The 19,971-nt window shown below is 44.9% G+C and overlaps 1 protein-coding gene across 1 annotated transcript in view; it reads left to right on the forward strand.

Moving 5' to 3' along the window:
• Positions 1-19,971, forward strand: part of LOC122922492 (spectrin beta chain, non-erythrocytic 5-like) — a 61,390-nt gene that overhangs the window by 10,960 nt on the left and 30,459 nt on the right. Inside the window, exon 3 of the mRNA XM_044273098.1 lies at positions 16,042-16,164. Within this exon, the coding sequence (XP_044129033.1) occupies positions 16,042-16,164 (123 nt within the window). The remainder of the gene's footprint in view (positions 1-16,041; positions 16,165-19,971) is intronic.

The following is a 19,971-nucleotide window of genomic DNA, read 5'->3' on the forward strand; positions in this document are numbered from 1 at the left end:
TCACTGATAACACCTCCCTGTGTACAGATATCAGTGACTGACAGCTATCTATGTATACACACTTACACAGAGAATACTATCACTGATAACACCTCCCTGTGTACAGATATCAGTGACTGACAGCTATCTATGTATACACACTTACACAGAGAATACTATCACTGATAACACCTCCCTGTGTACAGATATCAGTGACTGACAGCTATTTATGTATACACACTTACACAGAGAATACTATCACTGATAACACCTCCCCGTGTACAGATATCAGTGACTGACAGCTATCTATGTATACACACTTACACAGAGCGTACTATCACTGATAACACCCCCCTGTGTACAGATATCAGTGACTGACAGCTATCTATGTATACACACTTACACAGAGCGTACTATCACTGATAACACCTCCCTGTGTACAGATATCAGTGACTGACAGCTATCTATGTATACACACTTACACAGAGAATACTATCACTGATAACACCTCCCTGTGTACAGATATCAGTGACTGACAGCTATCTATGTATACACACTTACACAGAGAATACTATCACTGATAACACCTCCCTGTGTACAGATATCAGTGACTGACAGCTATCTATGTATACACACTTACACAGAGAATACTATCACTGATAACACCTCCCCGTGTACAGATATCAGTGACTGACAGCTATCTATGTATACACACTTACACAGAGAATACTATCACTGATAACACCCCCTGTGTACAGATATCAGTGACTGACAGCTATCTATGTATACACACTTACACAGAGAATACTATCACTGATAACACCTCCCTGTGTACAGATATCAGTGACTGACAGCTATCTACGTATACACACTTACACAGAGAATACTATCACTGATAACACCCCCTGTGTACAGATATCAGTGACTGACAGCTATCTATGTATACACACTTACACAGAGAATACTATTACTGATAACACCCCCCTGTGTACAGATATCAGTGACTGACAGCTATCTATGTATACACACTTACACAGAGAATACTATCACTGATAACACCTCCCTGTGTACAGATATCAGTGACTGACAGCTATCTCTGTATACACACTTACACAGAGAATACTATCACTGATAACACCTCCCCGTGTACAGATATCAGTGACTGACAGCTATCTCTGTATACACACTTACACAGAGAATACTATCACTGATAACACCTCCCTGTGTACAGATATCAGTGACTGACAGCGATCTCTGTATACTTATTTAAGCTTCCCATACACTCAATAGCTGTTAACCAAATGGTCTGCTGACGGCTACATCTCCCAACTTTCTCATACACGTTTGGCTTGACCGGACGTCTCTGTGTACGCCATGGGGAGAGCAGAGAAGTTGCCAGACAGTTCCGGCAACGGTTTATCTCCCAGGAGAACAAAAGGATCAGACGAAACATTCAGTTTGCCAGATCTTTGTCTCCTCCGACATCATCTGTCAGGGGAGAGCCCGGAGGTCCCCACACACCTTAACACGTCAGTCAAACCCACCATTGTAGGTGAGTTCGGCCCATAAAAGTATAATCGGTATGGCCAGCTTTACACAGATAATTCTATCAATCACTTACAAGAAGCCCCTGTGTACAACTGAGATCAGAACGAGCATTTAATAAGCAGAGAGAGAAATTAAATGTTTTACTAAATCTTTTCCCAGAAAACTACCTACCAATCTGCTCAGCTCCTCCTGCCTGCACATTGCACTGCATTTCCCGGTGGTAGGTCCACTTTATACACAATCTGCTCAGCTCCTCCTGCTCTATAACACGCTGCCTGCAGATTACATGGTGACAGGTTCTCTATATATATATAATCTGCTCAGCTCCTCCTGCTCTATAACACGCTGCCTGCAGATTACACGGTGACAGGTTCTCTGTATATATAATCTGCTCAGCTCCTCCTGCTCTATAACACGCTGCCTGCAGATTACATGGTGACAGGTTCTCTTTATCTATAATCTGCTCAGCTCCTCCTGCTCTATAACACACTGCCTGCAGATTACATGGTGACAGGTTCTCTGTATATATAATCTGCTCAGCTCCTCCTGCTCTATAACACGCTGCCTGCAGATTACACGGTGACAGGTTCTCTGTATATATAATCTGCTCAGCTCCTCCTGCTCTATAACACGCTGCCTGCAGATTACACGGTGACAGGTTCTCTGTATATATAATCTGCTCAGCTCCTCCTGCTCTATAACACACTGCCTGCAGATTACACGGTGACAGGTTCTCTGTATATATAATCTACTCAGCTCCTCCTGCTCTATAACACGCTGCCTGCAGATTACATGGTGACAGGTTCTCTGTATATATAATCTGCTCAGCTCCTCCCGCTCTATAACACGCTGCCTGCAGATTACATGGTGACAGGTTCTCTGTATATATAATCTGCTCAGCTCCTCCTGCTCTATAACACGCTGCCTGCAGATTACATGGTGACAGGTTCTCTGTATATATAATCTGCTCAGCTCCTCCTGCTCTATAACACGCTGCCTGCAGATTACACGGTGACAGGTTCTCTGTATATATAATCTGCTCAGCTCCTCCTGCTCTATAACACGCTGCCTGCAGATTACACGGTGACAGGTTCTCTGTATATATAATCTGCTCAGCTCCTCCTGCTCTATAACACGCTGCCTGCAGATTACATGGTGACAGGTTCTCTGTATATATAATCTGCTCAGCTCCTCCTGCTCTATAAGACGCTGCCTGCAGATTACACGGTGACAGGTTCTCTGTATATATAATCTGCTCAGCTCCTCCTGCTCTACAACACACTGCCTGCAGATTACACGGTGACAGGTTCTCTGTATATATAATCTGCTCAGCTCCTCCTGCTCTATAACACACTTCCTGCAGATTATATGGTGACAGGTTCTCTGTATATATAATCTGCTCAGCTCCTCCTGCTCTATAACACGCTGCCTGCAGATTACATGGTGACGGGTCCGTTTTATGTAATGTCTGGTAGTAAGGCTACTTTCACACTGGTGTTTCTGGGTCCGCTTGTGAGATCTGTTTCAGGGCTCTGACAAGCGGCCCAAAACGGATCAGTTCAATGTAAGTCAATGGGGACTGATCCGTTTTTCACTGACCCACTATGGATCCAATTTGACTTAGACTTTTTTTTTAATGAATAATGCAAACGGATCCGTTATTAACGGATAGAAGCGTTTGCATTATTGGTGCGGATCCGTTTGTGCAGATACAAGACGGATCCGCACAAAACGCGAGTGTGAAAGTAGCCTAAGAGTTCTGGGCAGCAGAGGACATTTCTCACTGTTCTTCCTGTGGCTCTTGCTGGGAGGGCTGTTGGCAGGGAAGGGTTAACTGCTAGCTGGCACGCATCATCGGTATGGATGAGGTCATGGGGAAAGCTGACAGTGCGATGAACCCCCATCACTCCGGGAAGGAAGCAAGGGAAAGTGTGGAGGAGCCTTCTCAGGACGTTCCCCCGGGTCCGGCTGTTCTGGCTCATTGTTTTACTATTGGTGCGGATATTGTAGCCCCCACAATGAGCGGGGGCTGACAACCTCACCTCTTAATGGAGGGAAAGAGAAAGCACATGTCCATTGGGATCCAAGATTGTAAGCTCTGTGGTCCACGCAGAATCCTGAATGTTTACACAGAATTTATATTATATTTATATTTTGTTATTAAAGTTTGATTTTTTTTATTGAAAAATAATGGAGAAAGTAGAAAAGAGCTGCTGAGCGCCTCCTAATGGTCTCATCACCTCTTCATCTGTAAAGTGCAACAATAAATATTCTGATGGTTCTTCAATGTCACCTGTCATAAGTTTCACCAGACACACACACGGCTGCGGCTGTATATAACACACAGCTGTACTCCTGTATATAACACACAGCTCTGGCTGTACTCCTGTATATAACACACAGCTACGACTGTACTCCTGTATATAACACACAGCTACGACTGTACTCCTGTATATAACACACAGCTACGACTGTACTCCTGTATATAACAGACAGCTACGACTGTACTCCTGTATATAACACACAGCTCTGGCTGTACTCCTGTATATAACACACAGCTCTGGCTGTACTCCTCTATATAACACACAGCTACGACTGTACTCCTGTATATAACACACAGCTGCGGCTGTACTCCTGTATATAACACACAGCTCTGGCTGTACTCCTCTATATAACACACAGCTCTGGCTGTACTCCTGTATATAACACACAGCTCTGGCTGTACTCCTGTATATAACACACAGCTCTGGCTGTACTCCTCTATATAACACACAGCTACGACTGTACTCCTGTATATAACACACAGCTGCGGCTGTACTCCTGTATATAACACACAGCTCTGGCTGTACTCCTCTATATAACACACAGCTACGACTGTACTCCTGTATATAACACACAGCTGCGGCTGTACTCCTGTATATAACACACAGCTCTGGCTGTACTCCTGTATATAACACACAGCTCTGGCTGTACTCCTGTATATAACACACAGCTGTAGCTGTACTCCTGTATATAACACACAGCTACGACTGTACTCCTGTATATAACACACAGGTGCGGCTGTACTCCTGTATATAACACACAGCTCTGGCTGTACTCCTGTATATAACACACAGGTGCGACTGTACTCCTGTATATAACACACAGGTGCGGCTGTACTCCTGTATATAACACACAGGTGCGGCTGTACTCCTGTATATAACACACAGGTGCGGCTGTACTCCTGTATATAACACTCAGCTACGACTGTACTCCTGTATATAACACACAGCTACGACTGTACTCCTGTATATAACACACTAAGCTATGGCTTCTGTATGTAACACACAGCTATGACTGTACTCCTGTAAATAACACACTGAGCTATGGCTTCTGTATATAACACAGAGTTCTGGCTGTACTCCTGTATATAACACACAGCTCTGGCTGTACTCCTGTATATAACACACAGCTCTGGCTGTACTCCTGTATATAACACACAGTTGCAGCTGTAGTCCTCTATATAACATACAGCTGTGGCTGTACTCCTGTATATAATGCACAGCTGCGCCTCTACTCCTGTATGTAATACACTAAGCTATGGATTTTGTATATAACACATAGCTGCGGCTATACTCCTGTATATAACACAGAGCAATGGCTCGTGTATAAATCACTCAGCTGCGGCTGTACTCCTGTATTTAACACACTGAGCTGCGGCTTTACCCTTATATATAACAGTCAGGTGTGGCTGTACTCCTGTATATAGCACACAGCTGCGGCTGTACTCCTGTATGTAACACACAGCTGCAGCTGTACTCCTGTATATAACACACAGCTCTGGCTGTACTCCTGTATATAACACACAGCTACGACTGTACTCCTGTATATAACACTCAGCTGTAGCTGCACTCCTGTATGTAACACACTAAGCTATGGATTTTGTATATAACACATAGCTGTAGCTGTATTCCTATATATAACACACAGCTGTAGCTGTATTCCTATATATAACACACAGCTGCGTCTGTACTCCTGTTTATAATGCACAGCTGAAGCTGTAGTCCTCTATATAACATACAGCTGTGGCTGTACTCCTGTATATAATGCACAGCTGCGCCTCTACTCCTGTATGTAATACACTAAGCTATGGATTTTGTATATAACACATAGCTGCGGCTATACTCCTGTATATAACACAGAGCAATGGCTCGTGTATAAATCACACAGCTGCGGCTGTACTCCTGTATAAATCACTCAGCTGCGGCTGTACTCCTGTATTTAACACACTGAGCTGCGGCTTTACCCTTATATATAACAGTCAGGTGTGGCTGTACTCCTGTATATAGCACACAGCTGCGGCTGTACTCCTGTATGTAACACACAGCTGCGGCTGTACTCTTGTATATAACACTCATCTGTAGCTGCGCTCCTGTATGTAACACACTAAGCTATGGATTTTGTATATAACACATAGCTGCGGCTGTACTCCTATATATAACACACAGCTGCGTCTGTACTCCTGTATATAATGCACAGCTGAAGCTGTGCACCTGTATATAACACACTATTGCTCCTCTATATAACAGAGCTCTGTACTCCTGTATGTAACACATAGCTGTGGCTGTGTTCCTGTATATAACACACAGCTGTGGCTGTGTTCCTGTATATAACACATAGCTGCGGTTGTACTCCTGTATATAACACACAGCTGCGTCTATACTTCTGTATATAACACTTAGCTGGGGCTGTACTCCTGTATATAACACACAGCTACAGGTGTACACCTGTATGTAACACAAACATGCAGCTGTAGTCCAGTATATAACACAAAGCTGCTGCTGTACTCCTGTATAGAACACACAGCTGTGGCTGTATTCCTGTATATCACACATAGTTGAGGCTGTACTCCTGTATATAGCACACTGAGCTAGGGATCCTGTATATAACACACAGCTGTGGCTTTGCTCCTGTGTATAACACACTAACCTATGGTCCTGTATATTTCACACTGAGCTGTGGGTGTACTCAAGTATATTAGAGACAGCTGTGCCTGTACTTCGGTATATAACACACATCTAGGCTTGTACTCCTGTATGTAACACACTGAGCTACGGCTTTACTGCAGTATATAACACACAGCAGTGCCTGTATTCCTGTATATAACACATTGAGCTGCGGTTGTATTCCTGTATATAACAGTCAGGTGTGGCTATGACTTTACTCCTGTAAATACCACACTGAGCTATGACTTCTGTATATAACACACAGCTGCGGCTTTGCTCCTGTATATAACTCTCAGCCTGCGGCTGTACTCCCGTTTATAACACATAGATACGGCTGTACTCCTGTATATAACACACAGCTCTGGCTGTACTCCTGTATATAACACACAGCTGTGGCTGTGTTCCTGTATATAACACATAGATACGGCTGTACTCCTGTATGTAACACACAGCTCTGGCTGTACTCCTGTATATAACACACAGCTCTGGCTGTACTCCTGTATATAACACACAGCTCTGGCTGTACTCCTGTATATAACACACAGCTCTGGCTGTACTCCTGTATTTAACACACAGCTCTGGCTGTACTCCTGTATTTAACACACAGCTACAGCTGTACCCCTGTATTTAACACACTGAGGTGTGGCTGTTATTCTGTATATAACAGGCTGAGCATTGGCTCATGTACATAACACTCAGCTGTACTCTTGTATATAACACACTAAGCTATTGATTTTGTATATAACATACAGCTTTGGCTATACTCCAATATATAACACACTGAGCTGCAGCTGTACACACAGCAGTGCCTGTAATCCTGTATGTAACACACAGCTGCGGATGTACTCCTGTATATAACACACAGCTCTGGCTGTACTCTTGTATATAACACACAGCTGCGGCTGTTCTCCTGTATATAACACACAGCTGCGGCTGTTCTCCTGTATATAACACACAGCTGCGGCTGTTCTCCTGTATATAACACACAGCTCTGGTTGTACTCCTGTATATAACACACAGCTCTGGCTGTACTCCTGTATATAACACACAGCTCTGGCTGTACTCCTGTATATAATACACAGCTCTGGCTGTACTCCTGTATATAACACATAGCTCTGGCTGTACTCTGGTATGTAACACACAGTTGCGGATGTACTCCTGTATATAACACACAGCTGCGGATGTACTCCTGTATATAACACACAGCTCTGGCTGTACTCCTGTATATAACACACAGCTCTGGCTGTACTCCTGTATATAACACACAGCTGCGGCTATACTCCTGTATATAACACACAGCTCTGGCTGTACTTCTGTATATAACACACAGCTCTGGCTGTACTCATGTATATAACACACAGCTGCGTCTGTTCTCCTGTATATAACACACAGCTCTGGCTGTACTCCTGTATATAACACACAGCTCTGGCTGTACTCATGTATATAACACACAGCTCTGGCTGTACTCTGGTATGTAACACACAGTTGCGGATGTACTCCTGTATATAACACACAGCTGCGGATGTACTCCTGTATATAACACACAGCTCTGGCTGTACTCCTGTATATAACACATAGCTCTGGCTGTACTCTGGTATGTAACACACAGCTGCGGATGTACTCCTGTATATAACACACAGCTGCGGATGTACTCCTGTATATAACACACAGCTGCGGATGTACTCCTGTATATAACACACAGCTGCGGATGTACTCCTGTATGTAACACACAGCTGCGGATGTACTCCTGTATGTAACACACAGCTGCGGATGTACTCCTGTATATAACACACAGCTCTGGCTGTACTCCTGTATATAACACACAGCTCTGGCTGTACTCCTGTATATAACACACAGCTCTGGCTGTACTCCTGTATATAACGCACAGCTCTGGCTGTACTCCTGTATATAACACACAGCTCTGGCTGTACTCCTGTATATAACACACGGCTCTGGCTGTACTCCTGTATATAACACACGGCTCTGGCTGTACTCCTGTATATAGCACACGGCTCTGGCTGTATTCCTGTATATAACACACGGCTCTGGCTGTACTCCTGTATATAACACACGGCTCTGGCTGTACTCCTGTATATAGCACACAGCTCTGGCTGTACTCCTGTATATAGCACACAGCTCTGGCTGTACTCCTGTATATAACACACAGCTCTGGCTGTACTCCTGTATATAAAACACAGCTCTGGCTGTACTCCTGTATATAACACACAGCTCTGGCTGTACTCCTGTATATAACACACAGCTCTGGCTGTACTCCTGTATATAACACACAGCTCTGGCTGTACTCCTGTATATAACACACAGCTGCGGCTGTACTCCTGTATATAACACACAGCTCTGGCTGTACTCCTGTATATAACACACAGCTCTGGCTGTACTCCTGTATATAACACACAGCTCTGGCTGTACTCCGGTATATGAAGGAAAGACCATAGGACTCTCTTTTTGCTGTTACATCAAAATGCTTATTTTTATTGCCTTATTGTATCCATCCCCCAAAAAATTTTTAGCCACTGGCCAACGTTTCGATCATCAATAGACCTTGATCACGGCTGTAGTCATAGTGCTAAGTAGTGGAGTCGGATTACTTAGCACTATGACTACGGCCGTGGTCAAGGTCTATTGATGATCGAAACGTTGGCCAGTGGCTCAAATTTTTTTGGGATGGATACAATAAGGCAATAAAAATAAGCATTTTGATGTAACAGCAAAAAGAGAGTCCTATGGTCTTTCCTTCAACTACAGATAACTTTGTATACCACAGAGCGTCTCCCAACGCACACCGAGGAGTGCCGTACAACTCTTTCTTCTCATTGTACTCCTGCCTATAACTCACAGCTGCGGCTTTAGTAAGGCTTTTGATACTGTCCCACATAGAAGGCTTATCAATAAAGTGCAGTCTTTGTGCTTGGACTCCCATATTGTTGAATGGATTAGGCAGTGGCTGAGGGACAGACAACAGAGGGTTGTAGTCAATGGAGTATATTCAGACCAAGGTCCTGTTACCAGTGGGGACCTCAGGGATCTGTTCCGGGACCCATATTGTTTAATATCTTTATCAGCGATATTGCAGAAGGCCTCGATGGTAAGGTGGGTCTTTTTGCTGATGACACAAAGATGTGTAACAGGGTTGATGTTCCTGGAGGGATACACCAAATGGAAGAGGACTTAGGAAAACTAGAGGAATGGTCAAAAATCTGGCAACTAAAATGTAATGTTGATAAGTGCGAGATAATGCACCTGGGACGTAAAAACCCAAGAGCAGAATATACAATCAGTGATACAGGGAAAATCTGTACCTGAGATTTTACTTTCCTTGAGTCCAGAGGCAGCACAGCATGGGTTAAGCTCGTCTTCATACCCTTGGCTAGGACCGCCCACCTAGATTAAAATAATTAATTAAATCATTAGTAGACACCATAAAGCTGGGTTCCCATAATGCTCCACTGTGTTAAAAAAAAAATATAGACTTTCATTCAATGCAAAATAACAAAAATTTATTTCAGGGAGGGTATATTTGTGCTGCCTTCGGACTCAAGGAAAGTAAAATCCCAGGTACAGATTTTCCCTTTCGTCCTCCGGCAGCACAGCATGGGATGTGTATAGATCATGAAGGGGGGATTTTTCATCAAGAACTGCACTTAATACCCCAGTACCAAAGGCTGAACTTCTAGCATTGATGTCTAAGCGATAATGCTTCATGAAGGTCTGAGATGAGGACCAGGAGGCAGCATTGCAGATTTCTTCTATAGACACCTGCGCCTGTTCTGCCCAGGAGGTTGCGGCAGATCTTGTTGAGTGTGCTTTAATTGGAAAAGGAGAAGACACTTCTTCTAAGGAATAGGATTCTTTGATAGTATCCTTTAGCCATCTAGCTAATGTATGTCTGGAGGGTTGTTGTCCTTTTCTTGGACCTCCGAAAAACACAAAAAGATTCTCGGCTATACAAAACTCTTCTGTTCTCTGTAGATAGATTCCGATTGCGCTCTTTAGATCCAGAGTATGCAATAGACTCTGTTCTTCACCAACCGGGTCAGGAAAAAACACAGGGAGAAAAGGTTTTCTATTTCTGTTAGCGGCAGAAGGCACCTTGGGAGTAAAAGAAGGCATGGTGCGAATGAGGACCCCATCGGGAAGGATTCTTAAATAGGGGTATTTAGCTGACAGCGCTTGAAGTTCGCCTACTCTTTTTGCGGAAGTGACGGCGACCAGGAACAATACTTTATATGACAGCCATTTGAAATCAACTTGCTGCAAAGGTTCAAATGGACCAACTGTAAGTCTCTTCAAGACCAGAGAAAGGTCCCAAACTGGTGTAGGTTCTCTATGTGTAGGTTTCAGCCTCCTTATTGCTTTGAAGAATCTGAAAATAAGCGGGTGATGGAGAAATTTGTTCTCAGTCATAACATTGATAGCAGTCATGTGTGCTCTTAATGTGTTAGGTTTGAATCCCTTTTGGAAACCTTCCTGAAGAAATTAAAGAATGGATCCGACATCAATCTTCACATGATTCACTTCAGCCATCCAGGCTGTAAACTTCTTACATATTCTAGCGTATTTCTTATTAGTTGAAACCTTGCGAGAACACAACAAAGTCTTAACTACAGATTCGGAGAGGCCCATCTCCATTAACTTAGATCTCTCAACCTCCAGGCTGTCAGGTGTAAATGGTTCAAGCTCTGGTGATAGAGACCGTCTTGCAACAGAAGATCTGGAACTAGGGGAAGCTTCCAGAATTCCCCCTTGGATAGCTGGAGTCATAGAGGGAACCACGACCTCCTTGGCCAGAATGGGGCTATTAATATTGTCTGAGGTTTGTCCATTACTATCTTCCTCAGGACTCTTAGGATGAGAGGTACTGGAGGAAAAATGTAGACAAATAGGCGTTTGCAGCTAAAGGAAAGAGCATCCAGTATTGTGGGCTTGTCCAGTCTGTTTAGAGAGCAGAATTTGGGAACTTTCTTGTTCCTTGCTGATGCCCACTCTGGACATCCCCATCTGGTCACAATCAGTTGAAATATAGTCTGGTTCAGTTCCCAATTTGCTGGATCGATTTTTCTCCGGCTCAGATGATCCGCTTGAATATTCAAGCAGCCTCTTATATGCATGGCTTTTAGCTCTAAGATATTTGCTATTGCCCAACTGAAGATCTCTTTGCACAATTTCAGGAGGGAACTGTTCCTCGTTCCACCCTGTTTGTTGAGGTAGAATACAGATTGTCCGAACGAATCCGCACCGGTTTTCCTATTATCTGTTTCTTGAACTGGAGAAGTGCAAGTTGTACTACTTTCAGCTCCTTGAAGTTTGAAGACTTCTTCCTTTCTTCGGAAGACCACAGCCCCTGGATCCACTTGTCTTGAAGATGGTCTCCCCAGCCTCGACCAGACGCATCCGTAGTAATTACTACTGGGGGTAGATACTTGAAGGTCTTTCCCTTGGACAGATTTTTGGACTGTAACCACCACCCGAGGCTCTGAACTTTGAAGGTCTTAGTCTTACTCTTGCTTCTAGATTGTGAGAAGTGCGATGCCATACTTGAAGCATGTTTTGCTGTAGGTCTCTGGTATGATCTTTGGTGGGGGAAGAAACAGAGCCATAGATACTGTATTTATCTGCAGGCCCAGAACAATCTTTGAAGTAGTAGGGATCACATCAGATTTTTCCCAGTTTTTGAAGCGTTTCAATAGCTTGTCTGAGATGTAACTGTAGCAGGTCTTCTGATTGGGCTACCAGTAACCAGTCATCGAGATATGGGAAAACTTGTATTCTCTGGAGACGAAGATGTACTGCAACCAGGACTGCCACCTTGGTAAAGATTCTGGGAGCAGAACATAGGCCAAACGGTAGTGCTTTGAACTGGAAGTGTGATATTTTCCTGTTTCTTATGACCGCTATTCTTAGGAATCTTCTGTATTCGTCTTTTATAGGGATGTGCAGGTAGGCGTCTCTTACATCCAGAGAGACCATGAACTGGTTTTCTGTGAGCACCGCTGTGATAGATCTTAATGTTTCCATCGTGAAATGGATTTTCTTCAAGAATTGATTCAGGTATCGAAGGTCTATGATAAGACGATACTTTCCCACTGGCTTGGGGACCTGAAATATCATGGAATATACTCCGGTACTTCTTTGGTGCATAGGTACTGGTTCTAGTGCTCCTTTCTCTATAAATTCTTCTAGAAGACGAAAATTTTTGGGATCTTCTCTTTTGTTCAGGAGAAATCTGTCCCTTGGCACAGTACTGGAGACCATATCTCCAGAAGGATACTGATACTTTGGAGAGAGTTCAGAGAAGAGCTACTAAACTGGTCCATGGATTGCAGGATAAAACTTACCAGAAAGATGAAAGGACCTTAACATGTAGAGCTTGGAAGAAAGACGAGACGGAGGGGAGATGAGAGAGACGGCTAAATACATAAAGGGAATCAACAAGGTAAAAGAGGAGAGAAGATTTACAAGAAGGAAAACTGCTACAAGAGGACATAGTGTTACATTAGAGGGGCAAAGGGTTAACAGTAATATCAGGAAGTATTCCTTTACTGAGAGAGTAGTGGATGCATGGAATAGCCTTCCTGCAGAAGTGGTAGCTGCAAATACAGTGGAGGAGGTTAAGCACGCATGGGATAGGCATAAGGCCATCCTTCATATAAGATAGGGCCGGGGGCTATCCATAGTATTCAGTATATTGGGCAGACTAGATGGGCCAAATGGGTCTTATCTGCCCACACATTCTATGTTTCTATGTTACTCCTGTATATAACACACAGCTCTGGCTGTACTCCTGTATATAACACACAGCTCTGGCTGTACTCCTGTATATAACACACAGCTCTGGCTGTACTCCTGTATATAACACACAGCTCTGGCTGTACTCCTGTATATAACACACAGGTGCGGCTGTACTCCTGTATATAACACACAGCTCTGGCTGTACTCCTGTATATAACACACAGCTCTGGCTGTACTCCTGTATATAACACACAGCTCTGGCTGTACTCCTGTATATAACACACAGCTCTGGCTGTACTCCTGTATATAACACACAGCTCTGGCTGTACTCCTGTATATAACACACAGCTCTGGCTGTACTCCTGTATATAACACACAGCTCTGGCTGTACTCCTGTATATAACACACAGCTCTGACTGTACTCCTGTATATAACACACAGCTGCGGCTGTACTCCTGTATATAACACACAGCTGCGGCTGTACTCCTGTATATAACACACAGCTCTGGCTGTACTCCTGTATATAACACACAGCTCTGGCTGTACTCCTGTATATAACACACAGCTGCGGCTGTACTCCTGTATATAACACACAGCTCTGGCTGTACTCCTGTATATAACACACAGCTCTGGCTGTACTCCTGTATATAACACACAGCTCTGGCTGTACTCCTGTATATAACACACAGCTCTGGCTGTACTCCTGTATATAACACACAGCTCTGGCTGTACTCCTGTATATAACACACAGCTCTGGCTGTACTCCTGTATATAACACACAGCTCTGGCTGTACTCCTGTATATAAAACACAGCTCTGGCTGTACTCCTGTATATAACACACAGCTCTGACTGTACTCCTGTATATAACACACAGCTCTGGCTGTACTCCTGTATATAACACACAGCTCTGGCTGTACTCCTGTATATAACACACAGCTCTGGCTGTACTCCTGTATATAAAACACAGCTCTGGCTGTACTCCTGTATATAACACACAGCTCTGACTGTACTCCTGTATATAACACACAGCTGTGGCTGTACTCCTGTATATAACACACAGCTCTGGCTGTACTCCTGTATATAACACTCAACCCTGGCTGTACTCCTGTATATGACACAGCTGCGGCTGTACTCCTGTATATAACACACAGCTGTAGCTCTACTCCTGTATATAACACACAGCTCTGGCTGTACTCCTTTATATAACACTCAACCCTGGCTGTACTTCTGTATATGACACAGCTGCGGCTGTTCTCCTGTATATAACACACAGCTGCGGCTGTTCTCCTGTATATAGCACACCGCTCTGGCTGTACTTCTGTATATAACACACAGCTGTAGCTGTACTCTTGTATATAACACACAGCTCTGGCTGTACTCCTGTATATAACACACAGCTATGGCTGTACTCCTGTATATAACACACAGCTATGGCTGTACTCCTGTATATAACACACAGCTATGGCTGTACTCCTGTATATAACACACAGCTCTGGCTGTACTCCTGTATATAACACACAGCTGTGGTTGTACTCCTGTATATAACACACAGCTGCGGCTGTACTCCTGTATATAACACACAGCTGTAGCTCTACTCCTGTATATAGCACACCGCTCTGGCTGTACTTCTGTATATAACACACAGCTGTAGCTGTACTCTTGTATATAACACACAGCTCTGGCTGTACTCCTGTATATAACACACAGCTATGGCTGTACTCCTGTATATAACACACAGCTCTGGCTGTACTCCTGTATATAACACACAGCTATGGCTGTACTCCTGTATATAACACACAGCTCTGGCTGTACTCCTGTATATGACACAGCTGCGGCTGTACTCCTGTATATAACACACAGGTGCGGCTGTACTCCTGTATATAACACACAGCTCTGGCTGTACTCCTGTATATAACACACAGCTCTGGCTGTACTCCTGTATATAACACACAGCTATGGCTGTACTCCTGTATATAACACACAGCTATGGCTGTACTCCTGTATATAACACACAGCTATGGCTGTACTCCTGTATATAACACACAGCTATGGCTGTACCCATTTTTCCCAGAACATAATATAACCCGCAGGGGTGAATTCCTCAGGATGATTCTCTACATTACAATTATAGCAGCATTTGCCGGGGATAATGGAATCCTTTCTGTGAATCCCATCGTTTATGCCCTTGGGGCGGCCGCCCTGTGACCCCTGCTCTGCCCCATTCTTCACGAAACTGTGTTCTAAACTAAGGGGTGTGAGGTCCATCCTGGTGAGGTCCGGTGTGTGCGGAAGCGATTGTCCCTGACATCACAGTTAGGGCTCGTGCACATAAATTCGGACACTGGCCGTGTTCTGTATTTTGCAGAATGGAACAGCTGCCCCTAATAGAACAGTCCTATCCTTGTTCATTATGTGGACAATAATAGGACATGTTCTATTTATTTGCGGAATGGCCATGCGGACCTACAGAAACTGAATGCACACGGAGTAATTTCCGTTTTTTTTTCTGCCGTCCAATTGAAGTCAATAGTTCGACATAAAAACAGAATGGACACAGGCAGAAAATACGTTCATTAGAATCGGCCAGCTCGCCTCCTCATAAGAACCCCTGTGCACGGATAGGGCCAACTAAGTCCATTCATGAAAATCCAAAAGAGTGAATCCAGCAGGTAAAAAAATATGTTTGTGTGCATGAGCCATTGTAAAGATGTGTGAGGGGCATTGTGGGGTCCAGTGCTAGGGTGTCAGTCACCTGGGATGACTCTCTGATCTCTCTTACAGTGTCCTGGAGACCCCTGTGATTCTGCCCTGGGTGACAGTGTGAGGATAGTGCCCTCTACTGGAATCGGGAGAGCCTCCAGAGAGCCCCCCGACACTGAAAAGCTCAACCAGAAGATCGAACAGGTACAGTGGGGGGGGGCTGCTACTTTATTAGGAAGCCAAGCTGTAGATTGTGAGCTCTTGTGCACAGAACAAGAGGGTTGTATGGCGATGCTGGACTTATTAAACTTCTCTGAGTACAGGTGATATTGGTGTCCCACTGACTGCAGAGTGTCAGCCAATACAGTGTAACAAAACCTCAGCTGTGAGAAGTATCAGGTTAGGATAAGTTTTAGCCTTGTCGGTGCGGAGACTGACTGTAGGACAGGAGAATACAGTCTATTGCCCCCTGTTATCAGCCATTTCAGGGGAGAGGGTGACTGTAGGACAGGAGAATACAGTCTATTGGCCCCTGTTATCAGCCATTTCAGGGGAGAGGATGACTGTAGGACAGGAGAATACAGTCTATTGCCTCCTGTTATCAGCCATTTCAGGGGAGAGGATGACTGTAGGACAGGAGAATACAGTCTATTGCCCCCTGTTATCAGCCATTTCAGGGGAGAGGATGACTGTAGGACAGGAGAATACAGTCTATTGCTCCCTGTTATCAGCCATTTCAGGGGAGAGGATGACTGTAGGACAGGAGAATACAGTCTACTGCCCCCTGTTATCAGCCATTTCAGGGGAGAGGATGACTGTAGGACAGGAGAATACAGTCTATTGCTACCTGTTATCAGCCATTTCAGGGGAGAGGATGACTGTAGGACAGGAGAATACAGTCTATTGCTACCTGTTATCAGCCATTTCAGGGGAGAGGATGACTGTAGGACAGGAGAATACAGTCTATTGCTACCTGTTATCAGCCATTTCGGGGGGAGGATGACTGTAGGACAGGAGAATACAGTCTATTGCTCCCTGGTATCAGCCATTTCAGGGGGGAGGATGACTGTAGGACAGGAGAATACAGTCTATTGCCTCCTGTTATCAGCCATTTCAGGGGAGAGGATGACTGTAGGACAGGAGAATACAGTCTATTGCTCCCTGTTATCAGCCATTTCAGGGGAGAGGATGACTGTAGGACAGGAGAATACAGTCTATTGCCCCCTGTTATCAGCCATTTCAGGGGAGAGGACGACTGTAGGACAGGAGAATACAGTCTATTACCCCCTGTTATCAGCCATTTCAGAGGAGAGGACGACTGTAGGACAGGAGAATACAGTCTATTGCCCCCTGTTATCAGCCATTTCAGGGGAGAGGATGACTGTAGGACAGGAGAATACAGTCTATTGCCCCTGTTATCAGCCATTTCAGGGGAGAGGATGACTGTAGGACAGGAGAATACAAGTCTATTGCCCTCTGTTATCAGCCATTTCAGGGGAGAGGATGACTGTAGGACAGGAGAATACAGTCTATTGCCCCCTGTTATCAGCCATTTCAGGGGAGAGGATGACTGTAGGACAGGAGAATACAGTCTATTGCCCCCTGTTATCAGCCATTTCAGGGGAGAGGATGACTGTAGGACAGGAGAATACAGTCTATTGTCCCCTGTTATCAGCCATTTCAGGGGAGAGGATGACTGTAGGACAGGAGAATACAGTCTATTGCCCCTGTTATCAGCCATTTCAGGGGAGAGGATGACTGTAGGACAGGAGAATACAGTCTATTGCCCCCTGTTATCAGCCATTTCAGGGGAGAGGATGACTGTAGGACAGGAGAATACAGTCTATTGCCCCCTGTTATCAGCCATTTCAGGGGAGAGGATGACTGTAGGACAGGAGAATACAGTCTATTGCCCCTGTTATCAGCCATTTCAGGGGAGAGGATGACTGTAGGACAGGAGAATACAGTCTATTGCCCCCTGTTATCAGCCATTTCAGGGGAGAGGATGACTGTAGGACAGGAGAATACAGTCTATTGCCCCTGTTATCAGACATTTCAGGGGAGAGGATGACTGTAGGACAGGAGAATACAGTCTATTGCCCCCTGTTATCAGACATTTCAGGGGAGAGGATGACTGTAGGACAGGAGAATACAGTCTATTGCCCCTGTTATCAGCCATTTCAGGGGAGAGGATGACTGTAGGACAGGAGAATACAGTCTATTGCTCCCTGTTATCAGCCATTTCAGGGGGAGAGGATGACTGTAGGACAGGAGAATACAGTCTATTGCCCCCTGTTATCAGCCATTTCAGGGGAGAGGATGACTGTAGGACAGGAGAATACAGTCTATTGCCCCCTGTTATCAGCCATTTCAGGGGAGAGGATGACTGTAGGACAGGAGAATACAGTCTATTGCTCCCTGTTATCAGCCATTTCAGGGGAGAGGATGACTGTAGGACAGGAGAATACAGTCTATTGCTCCCTGTTATCAGCCATTTCAGGGGAGAGGATGACTGTAGGACAGGAGAATACAGTCTATTGCTCCCTGTTATCAGCCATTTCAGGGGAGAGGATGACTGTAGGACAGGAGAATACAGTCTATTGCTCCTGTTATCAGCCATTTCAGGGGAGAGGATGACTGTAGGACAGGAGAATACAGTCTATTGCCCCCTGTTATCAGCCATTTCAGGGGAGAGGATGACTGTAGGACAGGAGAATACAGTCTATTGCCTCCCTGTTATCAGCCATTTCAGGGGAGAGGATGACTGTAGGACAGGAGAATACAGTCTATTGCCCCCTGTTATCAGCCATTTCAGGGGAGAGGATGACTGTAGGACAGGAGAATACAGTCTATTGCCCCCTGTTATCAGCCATTTCAGGGGAGAGGATGACTGTAGGACAGGAGAATACAGTCTATTGCCCCCTGTTATCAGCCATTTCAGGGGAGAGGATGACTGTAGGACAGGAGAATACAGTCTATTGCTCCCTGTTATCAGCCATTTCAGGGGAGAGGATGACTGTAGGACAGGAGAATACAGTCTATTGTTCCCTGTTATCAGCCATTTCAGGGGAGAGGATGACTGTAGGACAGGAGAATACAGTCTATTGCTCCCTGTTATCAGCCATTTCAGGGGAAAGGATGACTGTAGGACAGGAGAATACAGTCTATTGCCCCCTGTTATCAGCCATTTCAGGGGAGGATGACTGTAGGACAGGAGAATACAGTCTATTGCTTCCTGTTATCAGCCATTTCAGGGGAGAGGATGACTGTAGGACAGGAGAATACAGTCTATTGCCCCCTGTTATCAGCCATTTCAGGGGAAAGGATGACTGTAGGACAGGAGAATACAGTCTATTGCCCCCTGTTATCAGCCATTTCAGGGGGGAGGATGACTGTAGGACAGGAGAATACAGTCTATTGCCCCCTGTTATCAGCCATTTCAGGGGAGAGGAGTGACTGTAGGACAGGAGAATACAGTCTATTGCTTCCTGTTATCAGCCATTTCAGGGGAGAGGATGACTGTAGACAGGAGAATACAGTCTATTGCTCCCTGTTATCAGCCATTTCAGGGGAGAGGAATGACTGTAGGACAGGAGAATACAGTCTATTGCCTCCTGTATCAGCCATTTCAGGGTAGAGGATGACTGTAGGACAGGAGAATACAGTCTATTGCCCCCTGTTATCAGCCATTTCAGGGGGAAGGATGACTGTAGGACAGGAGAATACAGTCTATTGCTCCCTGTTATCAGCCATTTCAGGGGAGAGGATGACTGTAGGACAGGAGAATACAGTCTATTGCCCCTGTTATCAGCCATTTCAGGGGAAAGGATGACTGTAGGACAGGAGAATACAGTCTATTGCCCCCTGTTATCAGCCATTTCAGGGGAGAGGATGACTGTAGGACAGGAGAATACAGTCTATTGCCCCTGTTATCAGCCATTTCAGGGGAGAGGATGACTGTAGGACAGGAGAATACAGTCTATTGCTCCCTGTTATCAGCCATTTCAGGGG

This window comes from Bufo gargarizans, unplaced genomic scaffold (genome assembly GCF_014858855.1).
Source record: "Bufo gargarizans isolate SCDJY-AF-19 unplaced genomic scaffold, ASM1485885v1 fragScaff_scaffold_393_pilon, whole genome shotgun sequence".
NCBI lineage: Eukaryota > Metazoa > Chordata > Amphibia > Anura > Bufonidae > Bufo > Bufo gargarizans.